Source organism: Paramisgurnus dabryanus, chromosome 15 (assembly GCF_030506205.2).
Source record: "Paramisgurnus dabryanus chromosome 15, PD_genome_1.1, whole genome shotgun sequence".
Taxonomy (NCBI): Eukaryota; Metazoa; Chordata; class Actinopteri; order Cypriniformes; family Cobitidae; genus Paramisgurnus; species Paramisgurnus dabryanus.
The window spans coordinates 14,010,391-14,025,086 of record NC_133351.1 but is presented as its reverse complement, the minus strand read 5'-3'; the positions used below and the strand labels follow the sequence as shown (position 1 = coordinate 14,025,086).

Sequence of the window (14,696 nt, the reverse complement as noted above, 5' to 3'; positions counted from 1 at the left end):
TATAGTATATTTTCTATAGACGTGTAAAACCATATTATAGCGGATTATTTTATTTTCATTGTTTCACGAGTTTGCCTGCCCATTTAGTCTTAATAATTAACGGTAAACGAACTTAGCTTGGTGTTCTTAAAGGCAGCTCGAACCTTCGGACTCGAGCCCCAAGTTCAAGACACAGAAGAAAAAAAGAGGAGATGATGAGGAGAGATGCCAGAAGAATTAAGTCTGTCGCGGAGGCACAGAGATCCCGTTTTGCTTTTAATGATAATTAACACAGCACTAAATGTGGTTCCTTTCAAACGTTAAAAGTGTAGGCTACTCGTTAAAATATTATTACTGCTGTAAAATAGATTATTTTGATTACGATCGCTGGATAATTTTCAAGTTTTTTTTACATTTGCAAATAATTCATAAAGTCATACCTCTGTTTAATCGATTGTGTTTTAGAAGTACACATGCTCAAACTCTTATGACAGCATTGTTTCCCGACGGATACCATAAAATAAAGTGATCTCATTTCCAGAATCTCATATTTATATGAGATTGGGTATAACAAATAAAAAAGGTATACAAAAGTTGTATCAGTTTACCTTCATTCGTTTTTCTTACCTTTTATTTCCTCAAAATAAAAAATAAACATTGTAGCCTACTGTCAGCAGAGTAGAGAAAAAAAATGACACAGAGAAAGATAAATGAAACATGACATCTGTCATTATTTGCAAAATATTTAAAGGGCTATTACCAGAATTTCGACCGCAATAGGCTACTGTCTTTAATTTAATAAACGCAAATGTTCAGGCTAATTAAAAGGAAACATGAAAATGTCATCTATTGCAGTAAATGTACTTTTCAGGGGGGGGGGGGGGGTTATGTGGGGACCCACCCACTTTTCATTTGCTTCCGACGCCCATGATTGAATCCACAAACTAGCAACATACAGTAGGAACTAGGTCTGTCACTTTTTATTCGATATTCGAATATGCATTCGAACATGACGTGAAATATCCGTATTCGAACTATAAATAAACCATCCGGTTTTTTTTAGGGATGCACCGATACCACTTTTTCCATCTCCGATCCGATTCCGATACCCGAATTCTGAGTATCTGCCGATTCCGATATCTGCCGATCCGATACTACTGTATTTTTCTTGAACAATTTAAATTACTCACAGACACACATGCACACCCACACACACACTATATAAATGTGTATAGTGCTTTCTGCTAAATCTAGCATAATATAATTATATTATATATAATTATACTTTTAAATGTAAAAACCAATAATTTAAAATGATTTACAAGTTACAAGAACATAAGTAATTATTAACCATGGCAGTGTTTAGGAGAAAATAAAATAGACACGTTTGATCAAATAAGTATGCTAAATATATTTTCCTTATTTGCGCAAAAAGTCACAGTAAAAAAGCTTTAGTGTGCAGATGGTTATTTTGGGAATTATGCACTTAACCGGACCTTTTATGCACATTTCGGGTGCAGAATTGATGCGCCTAAATCATAGTGAGTGCGTCTAAATCATACTGCGCTTCCTGGGTGCAGCATTGATGCTCTAGAAGCATCTTCACATGGGAATCCTCGCGCCGCAAAGGAAAGTTACGTTCATAACTAATAAAACCCAAAGAGATTAGATGCATCGTGTGCTCAGCACATACTGAATTGCATCCATCCAACAGTTTGCGGAGACTTTATAAAATCAGATCTTTAAAACAGCCTACAGTTATTTTGTGTGTTCGTGTGTTGAATGGCGCGTTTCATCCGTCCGCTTCACCTGTGCATTAACTCAGCACATACTGAATTGCATCCATCCAACAGCTTACTGAGACTTTATAAAATCAGATCTTTAATAAAGCCTAACGTTACAGTTATCTTGTGTGTCTGCGTGTGTTGAATGACGCGTTTTCATCCGTCTGCTTCTCACCAGTGGATTAACTCAGTTTGCAAGTAAGTTACAGCGTTTCTGTGAACATTAATATCTTAAATGTGCGTTTGTTCCTTCACATGAAGCTATTGAGTGTAAGATGACTTTGATTATAGTGCATAAAAACGTTTATGGTGCTCTTATAATACTTGGTCGTTTTAATCGCTTGTCAGTGACAACCATGGGTGACGTGCAGTATCGGAATTGGATCGGTCCTGTTAGTCCGATACCCGATCCAGCAAAAAAGGCCGGATCGGCCCCGATACCGATCCAGAATATCGGATCGGTGCATCCCTAGTTTTTTTAAATGACATGTGTAGTGCATTTTTTACAGTAACACCTCGTAATATGAAGGAGGCTGAGAGTGAGACCGACGACTGCAACTGTGCGCAAGAGAGGGAATCAAATGGGACTAAAATGAACCTCATGTGCATGTCAAGATAGAATTATAGTTTGTATATAAAATGACATATTGTTTATAGTGTTAAATATTATAGCAGAATAAAAAGCTTGTGTTAATACGTTCGCATTATGAAATTAGCATGTATGAAGATAATTTCATCATTTTTACAACGCAATGTAAACTTTATATTAAACAACAGCATTTGTCTTGTAAACGGATTTTAAATGATCATGTGCTGACTGTCGCGCGTCACATAGACAACAGAGTCAAGTGAGATCTGATTAACTCATCTATAAGTTTAATTTCATCTCAAGTATCAAAGGGTTTGTGCTCTCTATCATTGAAAACGGGCAAGCAAACAGCACGCGCAGGGTTAATGTACTTGTGAATGACGGCTCACAAACGCGCGGGATAGGCTTTGTATAAGTGTGCTTGTTGTCAATGACAGTTCTGGTCACAAACACGCTCAAGCGCGGGATATGTGTGCTTGTCAATGATGGGCATTAAATCCGCGAAATTCCGCGGAGTTTTCTGCCGAAATCTGTGGGCGCGAATTCCGTTTGCGTCTGTCTATATACTCCTGCTGCTATTTAAGTTGTCACGTTATTATTTGTAACTGTTCTGAATCATTTTTTTTTTATATATAAGTTTGTTTTTCATAAGTTAACCTGCTGTTTCAAACATTAAGTAAAAAGTAATCCAGACAACCCTGTGTATGACTGTCACTGTTAATAATTTTGTGATTGAATCTCCATTACGGTGGGTTTTTGATGCGCATGGGGGGCGGCGCCTAGATATTCGAATATATTCGGATACATTGCATGATATTCGAAATCCGTTCGAATTAGATTTTTCTCAAAAGTGACAGCCCTAGTAGGAACATCGGTTCAACAGTCTAAACTAGGGCTGGAACGTCATTGCATCACGTCTGGGCAGAAACAGTAAATAAATAGCGTGACATGTTTTCATATTAAGAAGCTATGAAATAATAAGTTGCTGTCACACAAGAGCTGATTGAACTCATACACGCAAAGAAAGCTGGCAGTGCGGAGTTCCCATATATAGCTTATTTTTTGCGAATATGTGCGCAGATATTACAGTTTCGAAGCTCATCTCGTTAGGTATTCCTGGCATGCATTTATTTAAAGTAACAGCAGCTTAAACACTGTATATAAAATATTTAGAAAAGTTCAGTGTTAAAGTTGACGCTAAATGAGACTGCTGTACTATTAATATTAGCAGTAATATAATGGTTACATTTTATAATAAGGGTTCATGAATCATAATTAACTTATTTTTACTTCAGCCTGAACTAATGCTGAGTTAATGCATGTACTAATCATAAACTTATAAAGAGTCATCATAAAGTACAACATGTTATTTAGTTGTTAGTTAATGTATTAATAAACAATGAATTATTGTGTTGAGCTCATAGTTATGAGTTCATTAGTTTATGTACTAGTACTATGGCTGGAATGAAAAAGAGTAAATATGGTTTTATATTAATAAGTTATTAGTTTGATTTATTTTTATTGAACTTATTTCATTTAAATTATTAATATATGCCTATTATATTTTTTAAGGAGAAGAATGCCCCTTTTGCACTGTTAATGTTAGGCTGTCACTTTATTTTTCCATGTTGAAAATTTTAGTTTGTGTTTATGTTTAATTGAGAAAATGCTTAAATAAATGTAGGAATTAATGGCAAATGTTACATTTATTATTTGTTGGTGAATTATATGTATAAAAAATCCTTAGACTATTTGATTAATCGAAAAAATAATCCATAGATTAATCGGTTGAAAAAATAATCGATAGTTGCAGCTCTAGTCTGAACTTTGGTTTATTTAAACTGATAAAATAAATACTTATCATATTATATGCTGACTTAAAGAAAGGAGAGGATAAAGAGACAAGTAGCACGGTAATCCTGAACAGTTGTATTACAGTTAAATGCATGCAGATCTGTTTGCAAATTGAAATGTTTACCAAACATGACAATAAAAACTGATCTCAATCAGATGTTTTAACCACTCACATAAGCCCAACACTCAGCTGTCAAATTAATTATTACAGCAATAACTTTACATCTTGACCTATAATACAAAGTAAGGGTGTATATGTGACAGCAGCCAAAGAGAATGAAGTGGAAGAAAGAGCAGCAAATGAAGAGGGCTTTCTATTTGCCTTATTTAAATCATAATTAATCATTATCCAGCTCTACGTATCAGACCGTAAAACCTTAAACGTTGTAGGGCTGGCAAATAAGGAGAATGTTTGACAAAAACAAAACTCTTACACATATAACCAAATTATAACAGGTGCAATCATCAATAGAAGCATCCTTACTTTTACGTGAAGATAACAGTGGCTACTAATCTGGTAAATGTGGCAGGTTCAGCCCAAAAAAAGAAAAACACAAGGGTTCTTTGAAACAATGCCACAGGCATTCTTTTTCTTTTTATGGTCTTTAGAACCCTTTCCCACTATAAATAACATTTATGAAGGTCAAAACCATATAGCCAGACAAACTATTATTTTTAAGAGTGTAAGATTGCAGTACTTCTCTTTATCCAACAACAACCAAATAACCCAACTTAATAAAGAAGCTAAAGTTTGCTTTAGAATAGACAAGATATCTGCTGGAATAGAACCAATGTCTAGCATGAAGAATTCTAAATAAATATTTAAGCAAAGTTCATTTAACAAAAAGAAGATTTGAAATGTGTTTTACCAGCTCCTCTACTTCCTTATGACATTTCTTTTCCCTCTAAACACAGACCATACATTTACCTCTTAGCCAAGTCATGTCTCATAATTATGGCAATGGAAAAGAAAACAAAGAAAAAATGAATCATGAGAAACTAAAATAACCAATTTTATGGAAATCCTCCTTGAGGGAGTTTCTTCACTACAGCCTGGGTGTAAAACAGTGTATGAGAGCAAGTGTGTTAGCAGGTCACGTGAATTCTTTGGGTTTAAAATCATTAAGAGCTCAAAGTTCAGTCATTTTGACACTGAAATGAGTGCAGTGTTTGCTGAAGGGACATAAACTTTAAAACACTCATTCAAAATGCCTTGGGTTTGTGCATACCCAAGGCTGTGAAAAGAAAAGAGTTTAAAGGTCAATGACAGAGGAATCTAAAGTTGCCAATTGCCAGTGGTCAATTAAATAGAGTAGATCTGTCAGGTGTACATGGGTCTGAGAAAGTGCACAGCACATTACTAATGTAATGTCCCCCAAAACAATGAATCATAAAGCAACCAGTTTTCATAAACGTGTACTTACTTGTCAGTAAGTGGTTAGTCACAAAGGACATAACATTATTATTATTACACGTGACTTGGATTGAAATGATGCACAATAAACCACACTGTAGTTTTGGGTCAAAGAACCACATAACAACACATTACACAATACCGTCATTTTACCGTTCAAAACTGTCATTATTCATCACCACAACACTTTACCATAACAATGTAAACAACACAATGTTAACGTTATACAACACGACTTATAACGACACAATACACAACACAATTACACAATCGCTCTAATGTATAACGTTTGCCTCGTCAAACCACTTATAACAGGCACACAGTAACGTTACACAACACGATAACGCGCGTTTTATTGCTTACCACGAAGCTGCCCTGCAAATACACAAGCAGGTGCCAATTATAATAACACGTTTGTGTCAGCGCAGTTTCCACAACTCGCTCCTTTTCACTTTTTTAGCGTGTCACACTACACATTCCCATAGAGCAGCCATTCCCAAACTGTGGTCCGCGGACCACTAGTGGTCCGTGAGAGTACTGCAGGTGGTCCGTGAAAAGGCAAAATAAGAATATGTATATTTTAATATACAAACGCGTTCATATTTTGGGCGAACGTGTACTGCTGCCAAATAAACGTTACTGTGAACTCATTCATTCTGGTGCCTGTGAACGGCACGCTCTCTCAGTTTAACGTCGTTCAATAGGGTGCCAGATTTGTATATTCTTCCAGGCGAAAACCCGACTCAAACACACTGTAAACAGGCCTTAATGTGTAGCGGAAAAAACACCCAATCTGGCAACACCGCCACCACTCGGTGTTCACCAGTCACGCTGCATGCGTCAACACAACAACACAGACGCTGGTGGAATTCCTGCCGCGCAACTCAAATAGTTTAACATTAAATAACATCATATTTGTCCTAAATCGTTAACGATTAACATAGGCTGCTAACGCATATTCCGGATCTTGAAATAGACTTTGACTAAGCTCACGCTATTTAACGTGCACGTGTGGTGTGCAATACCTGCGAGTTGTCATACACGCAATGCCTCGCAGCTCTTCTCGCCCGGGGTGCGACCCCCACCCAGCTAGCCTTTCAAGGTATGTGTAAGCAAATACAAAAATTAAAAGACAGTCAATGCTAATGTAAACCCTGGTTGGATAAGGATTTAAAGTTGGACATGAAGATGAAATCTGACGCATTTAGCTTCAGTGTTAAAACTGATCAAATAATTGCTGTCTGTGGTGGTTCTATATGGGCTATAATGGCAATCATTTAAAAATAATAATATGGGAAAAAATAACTATAAATTAGTTCATTTTTGGAACTGTGACCTAGTTTAACATTTTCAAATATGAACTATGAACTGAACTAGTTCATTTTAAAATTTGTGAACTGTGAACTAAACTAGTTCATGTAGAAAGTGAACTTTCCCAACACTGAGAATATGTATATAAATAATTATGATATAAGGTTAAGAAACCTGTTGTACTGATGTGATGACCAGTTATAGTTTTAGTGCTAGTAAGCCTATTTTGATGTGCAGATTAATTCAGGACTTTGTGTAGACATATTTTATAATAAGTATTATGAGGTGGTCCGCGAAAATTCTTGATTACAAATAGTGGTCCACACACACAAAAAGTTTGAAAACCCCTGCCATAGAGCAATGTGCCGTTTAGAAACACACCGGGCACTAACTGGATAGCTCGAGAGAGGACCGTTACTCTTTATTGTCCATGTCTAACGTCAGGCAGAATAACACAAATCTATTCAAAAAACGTACGTGTAATATAAAATAAATAGGTATCTGCTTTCACTGACAGTTATTTCTCGTAACATCTATGTGGAGTTTTACCGTTAGCCGCACTGAGCCAGAGACGGGTCAGATTTGATTTGACGCTGTTCGTTGAGCTCGCGGTGCAAGCGGGAAACAAACATTAACGACGACGACACACATAAAGGTTATACCGCTAAAACTGAGTACTTACACTTGTGCAGGTGAGGGTTGATTTCCGCTTTGCCCTCCGCCGAAACCTGTCTCCGTTTAAACTGTGTATCTGAGATTTGTCAACCTCACCCTTCGTCCCGCAGCCATCTTTCTCCACAGATTCCACAGACACACCCACGCGCACGGGACGTTGCGACGTCACGAGGGAGGGTGGGGCCACGATTAGAAGTCCGCTGTACTGTTGTGAGCGCCACTGCTGGCCGTATGATGAATTAACGCCTTGTTTTTCGTATTTGTCTTGTTGTTCAACTCACCTAAGGACCTTCAACTGTACAGTGTTCGTACTGCAGAGGCTTTTTGGAGGTGAAATTTCCATTTTCGTTGCAAAAATGAATGTTTATAGTATGGTTGATAATGTACAACAAAAAATGTGTTACTACCTTTTCATTTTTAAAATTCTGATTGGGAGACAGGTAAGTTCTCTGGAGAAATGTTGCCATAACAACAAGCATCACATAGCGCCCGTGTTTTATGGGTGGGGATGTTTGTTGTTAAGAGAAGACATATGTGGTCAAACAATGGTCTTGTTATTTATCACTCACACCAATTCCCATAGACGATGAATAGTTTTGTGTCAGCCACTATGTTTGAAGAATACATTAAATAGTTGATTGAAAACTTCTTGACTCTTCGTCAATTTCGAAATATTGAACATGAACACGAATCGCTGGGCAAGACTTTTTGCGTGGCAACGCATAAACAAAAATGTTGAAGAGGGGCAGAATAAAGGACAAGCACTAAATGAGAAAAAAGAAGAGAGTAAAAAAATAAAGTAAGTTCATTTAAAGTACTCGTTTATTTTTACTATAGTTGTTTTATTTTTGTTTACACGTTTTTCACTATTCAGTCACTCGCACAAGTTAACAAAATTGTTGTTTATCTTGGTCATTTTAAAGGTTTGGGAAAATAGGTTACGTTATATTTTATAACATTTATTCTCTGTTACTTCCTCAGCTGGAAGGAATGGATAGTTGATCCATCTGAAGACTTTTACTACACATGGTTGCAAATTATGATACTACCTATCTGCTACAACTGGGTCATTATAATATGCAGGTGAGAAAACACAATTGCTATTGCAATTTTAGACGGAATACACAGTAATAAATTTTTATTTCGTTTACCTTTTAAATCTTGAGATAAAAGTAGCCTATTAATTTGAAATTATTTACCATATAGTTCAAATTATTATAAATGTACAAATAAAATAAAATAAGCTTACAATATATAAAATACACAGCATTAAAAAATAGCCTTTTGCCAAAGCATGTAACATGCATTTCTATTTTAACAGAACATGTTTCTTCGACATTGAAAAGAAGTTTTTTGCAGTTTGGCTCACATTGGACTATATCTGCGATTTGTTTTATGTGGTTGACACAGTAATCGGGTTTCGCACTGGTAGGTGTACACCTTTATTATTTTTTTACTGTATACATGGCCGTAGCTACCATTGAGGACACCGAGGTCATGTCCTCGGTAGTTTTTTCTTGAAGTTTCGTTTCATTTTGATGTGAAAATAGCTGACGAGACAATCCTTGCATCTACGGATCATCACGTGCAGTGATGGAAATAACGGCGTTATATATAAACGTCGTTTCCTTACAGCGTTACTGACATTAAAATGCTGCGCATTAGTATAATTAATCTCACTGAAGGGAGTAAACTCTCATCATTAGACAGGCAATGTTTTTCTCTTGCGTGTGTTGAGGGGTGGGAAACACATAACTGATTGGCCTGTGTATGTTAGAGGGGGTGGGACAACCACATAATCAATGATGATTGGCTGAATTTCCATCGTTAGCCAACCAGAAGCAGGATTAGCTCATACACTATATACATGCACAGTCCGAGCAGTCAGTGTCGTGTTGCCAACTTGTTGATGACTTTGTCGCTAGATTTAGCAACTTAAAAAAAGCGAAAAAGGACAAATCTAGCGATCTTTTCTGTCGTGGTTGGAGACTGACGCGAGAGCATGTATCATTCTCTACACTCAACGAGCAGCAGGTGCTGCTTGACAATCACAAGCAGCCCGGTCCTCGCGTGCAGTCCGCCCGAGTCCCTCACACCCGCAACGACAGAGCGATGGAAGTACAACAAGCTCAAAGGTAGCGGTCGCAAACACAAAGTATAATAAGCACTGCTTCTATACAAGAATAGTATGCAAGAAAGGCAAGAATGTTTGTGTAACGTGCAACGTAAGAAAGAGTCTCTCCACGTCTGTAATTCTAATCTAATAAAGCAAATGAAAATGAAAAGGTTGTAACAAACTTAACTATCATTTGGAAAGCCAGCAAAAGATGAGCAGAGAAGAAGGGAAGATGAGAAAGTTAAAGGTTATGCAGCAAATAGCCTACAATATGGGATGCAATACGCACCAATGAGATTAAAACCTACACTGCTGCTCAAAAGTTTAAGGTCACTTAACTAAAATGTTAACTATGGTCTTAAAATCATTAAATCTGAAGGCGTATGGTTAATTGCTTGAAATTACTTTTGTAGACAAAATATAGCTGTGCCAAACAGATTAATTTTTGTTATTAGAAACCAAAAAATATATTTTTTGAAATAGACGACTTTTGAATATTGAAGAAAAAGCAGCCACTAAGAGCCCATATTATATATAAACTCCTTCTATACGCTTCTTGAAAAAAATGACACAGTTTTGCAGTTTCTAGGCAAAGGGTGACTTGCACTTCAGATGATGAAATGTAACCATTGATTTATTTTGAATGCTTTTAGTCACCAACAAAATTCTCACAGACAGTGTTACATTTGTGCTATGTCGTAGTTTGGACATGTTTATTATTATTCTGTAATATGGAAAAAATGTAAATAATAAAAAAAATGTCCTCGGTATTTGAAAAATCCTGGCTACGGCCTTGACTGTATATGTGGATTTAATTAATTTGTTGTCGAATACAAAAGGCTGTAGAAATATATACTCGTAATATTGACTGAAGACTTAATTTGTCGTCCACAGGCTTTTTGGAGCAAGGCATCCTGGTGCGAGACTTGTCCCGTTTGAAGACGCGTTACATGCGCTCCTCGCGCTTTAAGTGGGACATCGCTTCCATGTTGCCAACCGATTTACTCTACCTGCAGCTGGGTGTTAACACACCTATAGTCCGGATCAATCGCTTTCTACGCACAGGACGTATGAATGAGGCATTGGACCGCATGGAGACGCGCACATCCCACCCGAACACTTTCCGTGTTGCCAAACTGATGCTTTATATCTTCGTGCTCATCCATTGGAACGCATGCATTTACTTTTCCCTCTCCAGTTACATAGGATTCGGTGCTGATCCCTGGGTCTATCCCAACATCTCGGACCCCGATTTTGCGTCCACCCGACGCCAGTACTTTTATAGCTTCTGGTTTTCGACTCTTATTCTCACCACAGTGGGTGACACTCCGCGACCAGAGTGCGAGGAAGAGTATCTGTTTCTGATCGCCGACATGTTGATTGCAGTGCTGGTGTTTGCTTCAGTCGTGGGGAGCATGGGAGACGTGATATCAAGCTTGCGCGATCGTGACAACGTCTTCTTTCCCAATCACGAGCTGGTGAAGGGTTACCTGCGCAGCAGACGCATTAGCAAAGAACTGCAGAAACGCGTCAATGACTGGTATCAGCATCTACACCTCAACAAGTGCGCATTTTAACCTTTTCGGGTCAAATGTTGGGTTATTGTTGAGTAAACTAAACTGCTGGGTCTGTTCATGTGTCCATGCTTTCATGTAGGCCTACTTCAAATGGTAAAGGGTTGTGTTTTAGCTGCACAATGGTTCATTCCCAATGATAGATTGTATAGCTTAAATGCACTATAAGTCACTTTGGATAAAAGCATCTGTAAGCTACATATTAGTCTAGAATATTTCCATATATAAAAAGCATTTTGAATTGAAACAACCCAGCATACTGTAGGTTTATTTAAACCCAATGGTTTGCCCATATTTTTAGCATTTTATATCAAATTAACTTTTCAAATGCTCAATCTCAACCAAATCAATGTTTTCTCTTAACCAGAAAGATCACCCGGGAGAATGAGATTCTTCAACATCTTCCAATCACTCTTCAGACGGCAACTGCCGTGAGTGTGCATTTGCCCACTCTGTCTAAAGTCACCATCTTTCAAAACTGTGAGAACAGTCTGTTGGAGCAGCTGGTGCTTAAACTCAGGCCACAGGTCAGTAAAACAGGTGGCACACCTGGAAAGATAATGGCTGACATTAGGGCCAGTTGAACTCTTTAAGACCTCCATGTATACTTCAACATACCCAAAGTACACTTACTCACATGTGTACTTATGACTATACTTCATTCTCTGCCGCCCTGTATAGGTGTATAGCCCAGGAGAGTATGTTTGCAAGAAGGGTGATGTAGGTCATGAGATGTATATTATTAAAGAGGGAAAGCTTGCAGTGGTGGCTGATGATGGAGTCACTCAGTTTGCAGTCCTGGGAGATGGAAACTTCTTTGGAGAAATAAGCATCCTGAATATCAAAGGTATGCAATGCTAAAGGGCACCAGATTGCAGAATACACATTTATATGAACATGGTGATGAATTACTTTATTTTTAATAATTTGTTTATACTAAAATATTTAAGCAGTATATAATGCTTCAGAAACGTTTCCACTTTTTAATGTTTCAGAAATAGGAACTTACAAAGTGACCTTAAGGAATGCTTGTAATAACACATACCTGGTCTTTTAAAGGCTTTGGAAGAATTTAGTGTTCCACCTTTTCTCTGTGATAACAGTTGAGGTTACTGAGTTGACTAAAAGTCTAAAATAAATACTAATCACATTCAGAGTTTCTAACACTTTCTTTCACTTTAAAACTAAAATGTAATACTCCTTTCATTAATACCCAGGTAACAAATCTGGCAACAGACGAACAGCCAACATTCGCAGTATTGGTTACTCCGACCTGTTTAGCCTCTCCAAAGAGGACCTGACCGAAACACTTCATGAGTTTCCTGCTGCCAAGCACCTACTGGAGGAAAAGGGTCGCCAAATTCTAACAAAGATGGGCATGCTACAAGAGACGGATGAAGGTGAGGGAGAGGTAGAGAAAACAGAAGACAAAGTAAAGCGCTTAGATGCCAGCCTAGAGACCCTGCAGACCAAACTGGCTCGACTGATTGCTGAACTGGAGTCTAGTGCCCGCAAAATGATGCAACGGGTGGAACAACTGGAGTTGCAGACGGAAGAATGGGAAGGCATTGTGGCGGAGGGGGCACAGGGAGAGATTGAAAACCAGAAAAAGGTAAAGGAAAGGGAGATTGGGGATGGGGAAGGAGAAGGAGAAAAGAAAGATGAAGATGAGCCAACAGTGGAAGGAGAGAGAGGAGTGGGTGATGGAGGAGAGGAGAGCCTTGGAGAAAAAGATAAGGATATAGGAAGGGAACAGATAAATGACAGTGAGGAAGAAGACACGGGAAAGGAGGAGTAATAAAGACTGAAATACGGCAGGGTAAGAAAAAGATGAGAAGTAGGAATAAAATATATGCATACGTAAAATACAACTCTATGCACCAAAACACAAATCTGAGGAAATCTATTTGAATACAAAAGGCAGTCTGTACTATTCTGAGTGCATTGTTATGTAATAAAAGAAAATGTTTTATAATGTGAGAGCTTAGACTTATTTGTTGCACCTGTAAGAAAAATAATAATTATTTATGTATTACATATCATTAAATTAATAATAAAACAACAAACATCTGAAAATCAAGGTTGCATAAAATGTTTTTACTAGCATTGCTTAGTAATTCCAGCTGTGCAGCCTACTCAATCCGAACGCTAGATGGCAGCACATACTCCACTTTTACAGCTGAATTGATTGAGACATGGAGCTCAGAGGACATCAGGTTCAAGGTAAAATGTCTGATAGTTTTCAAATAATTGAGCCGCCTGTTATCCTTTGTTGAATTTGTGTCTGTGAACACAATCCACTGTGTTTGTTTATAAAGACATTTTAGAGTATGTGCATGTCTTATGCTTGATAAGAAACAGCTTAGTCATACATGACATGTCCTTTTTTTTACCTTTTTGTCTTTCTTTGCAGTGGTGGTATATTAGGGGTCTGAACTACACTCATGCATTGGGTCTTTCTGTGGTAGCAAATTAAGACCTACCACTGGTTGTATAGAGTTGACCCACTAGTGGCCCCAGTGATGGTCGGCTTTGTTTCAAGGTTAGTCTCTCAGAATTGTATTAAAATACCAAAAGGAAAATAGCAAAAGAGAAATATATATATATTTATATGTATGTATATAAATGTATATATAATGCAAATAATGTGCATGTAATGCAGGTTATACGTCCTTAGCATTTTGAACAAAAAAAACAATAATGATAACAACAATAATTATCTCCCTATACTGACAATGGATTTGTACTTCTGAACACAATAAGAAAAGAATTTTGTATTCAGATGTTATATATTCAATATATTCGTACATCTCAATGAGATTTCGCAGGTGGTTGAGATAGGCGGTACAAATCTAAATGGTTGCGTTATTGCTTTAGCTGTCCAGATGTTCACTGCCAAAAGAGGCTTGCTATTCAATAAAACCGAAATTACGGGAGATGCAAAATCATCTGGAAAAGAATATCTGGAAAGAAAAATTACCCAACATGTTAATGGAATAGAAATGATAGATATGTTGCAGCGTTTACTTAACATAGTAGAATATTGCATCGATTTGCATCTCCACTTCTGCAGTTTTGGCTTGATGGTACGTTCTCCAGGTGTTTATTTTACTCGCTGGAAGTAACTGACCACTCTCTTTAGCCAATTTTTTAATTTTTCGCCCGTCAATCACAATCTGTCATGGATTATGTCAATTTAAAGCGTATAATTCTACATCAACAACCCGAAAAACACAGCAGGCCCGGACAACGCAGACTAGAGCAGATGGCACGTAATTGCTTTGAGGTAGAAACAGGGCGTCCATTTTACGGGTCTCGCGGGACTCCATCATAGTGCTCTTGTGAAAATACAGGTGCATTTGTTTTTGTTTATCTTTCGCTCTAATCAAAGTATTGCCAT

General features: G+C 37.5%; 2 protein-coding genes across 2 annotated transcripts in view; one reads left to right on the top strand and one right to left on the bottom strand.

The window, feature by feature from the left end:
• Window positions 1–7,763, bottom strand: part of fhip1b (FHF complex subunit HOOK interacting protein 1B) — a 30,278-nt gene extending 22,515 nt beyond the window's left edge. Inside the window, exon 1 of the mRNA XM_065251828.1 lies at window positions 7,614–7,763. The gene's annotated coding sequence lies outside the window, so the exon portion shown is untranslated. The remainder of the gene's footprint in view (window positions 1–7,613) is intronic.
• A 182-nt stretch (window positions 7,764–7,945) lies between these two features.
• cnga4 (cyclic nucleotide gated channel subunit alpha 4) lies at window positions 7,946–13,376 on the top strand. The gene is given in 8 exon segments (XM_065251829.2): window positions 7,946–8,405; window positions 8,588–8,689; window positions 8,928–9,034; window positions 10,617–11,286; window positions 11,664–11,823; window positions 11,978–12,143; window positions 12,514–13,088; window positions 13,091–13,376. Coding segments are annotated over 8 exon segments (2,016 nt in total). The 5' UTR covers window positions 7,946–8,286; the 3' UTR covers window positions 13,208–13,376.
• The last annotated feature ends 1,320 nt before the right edge of the window (window positions 13,377–14,696 follow it).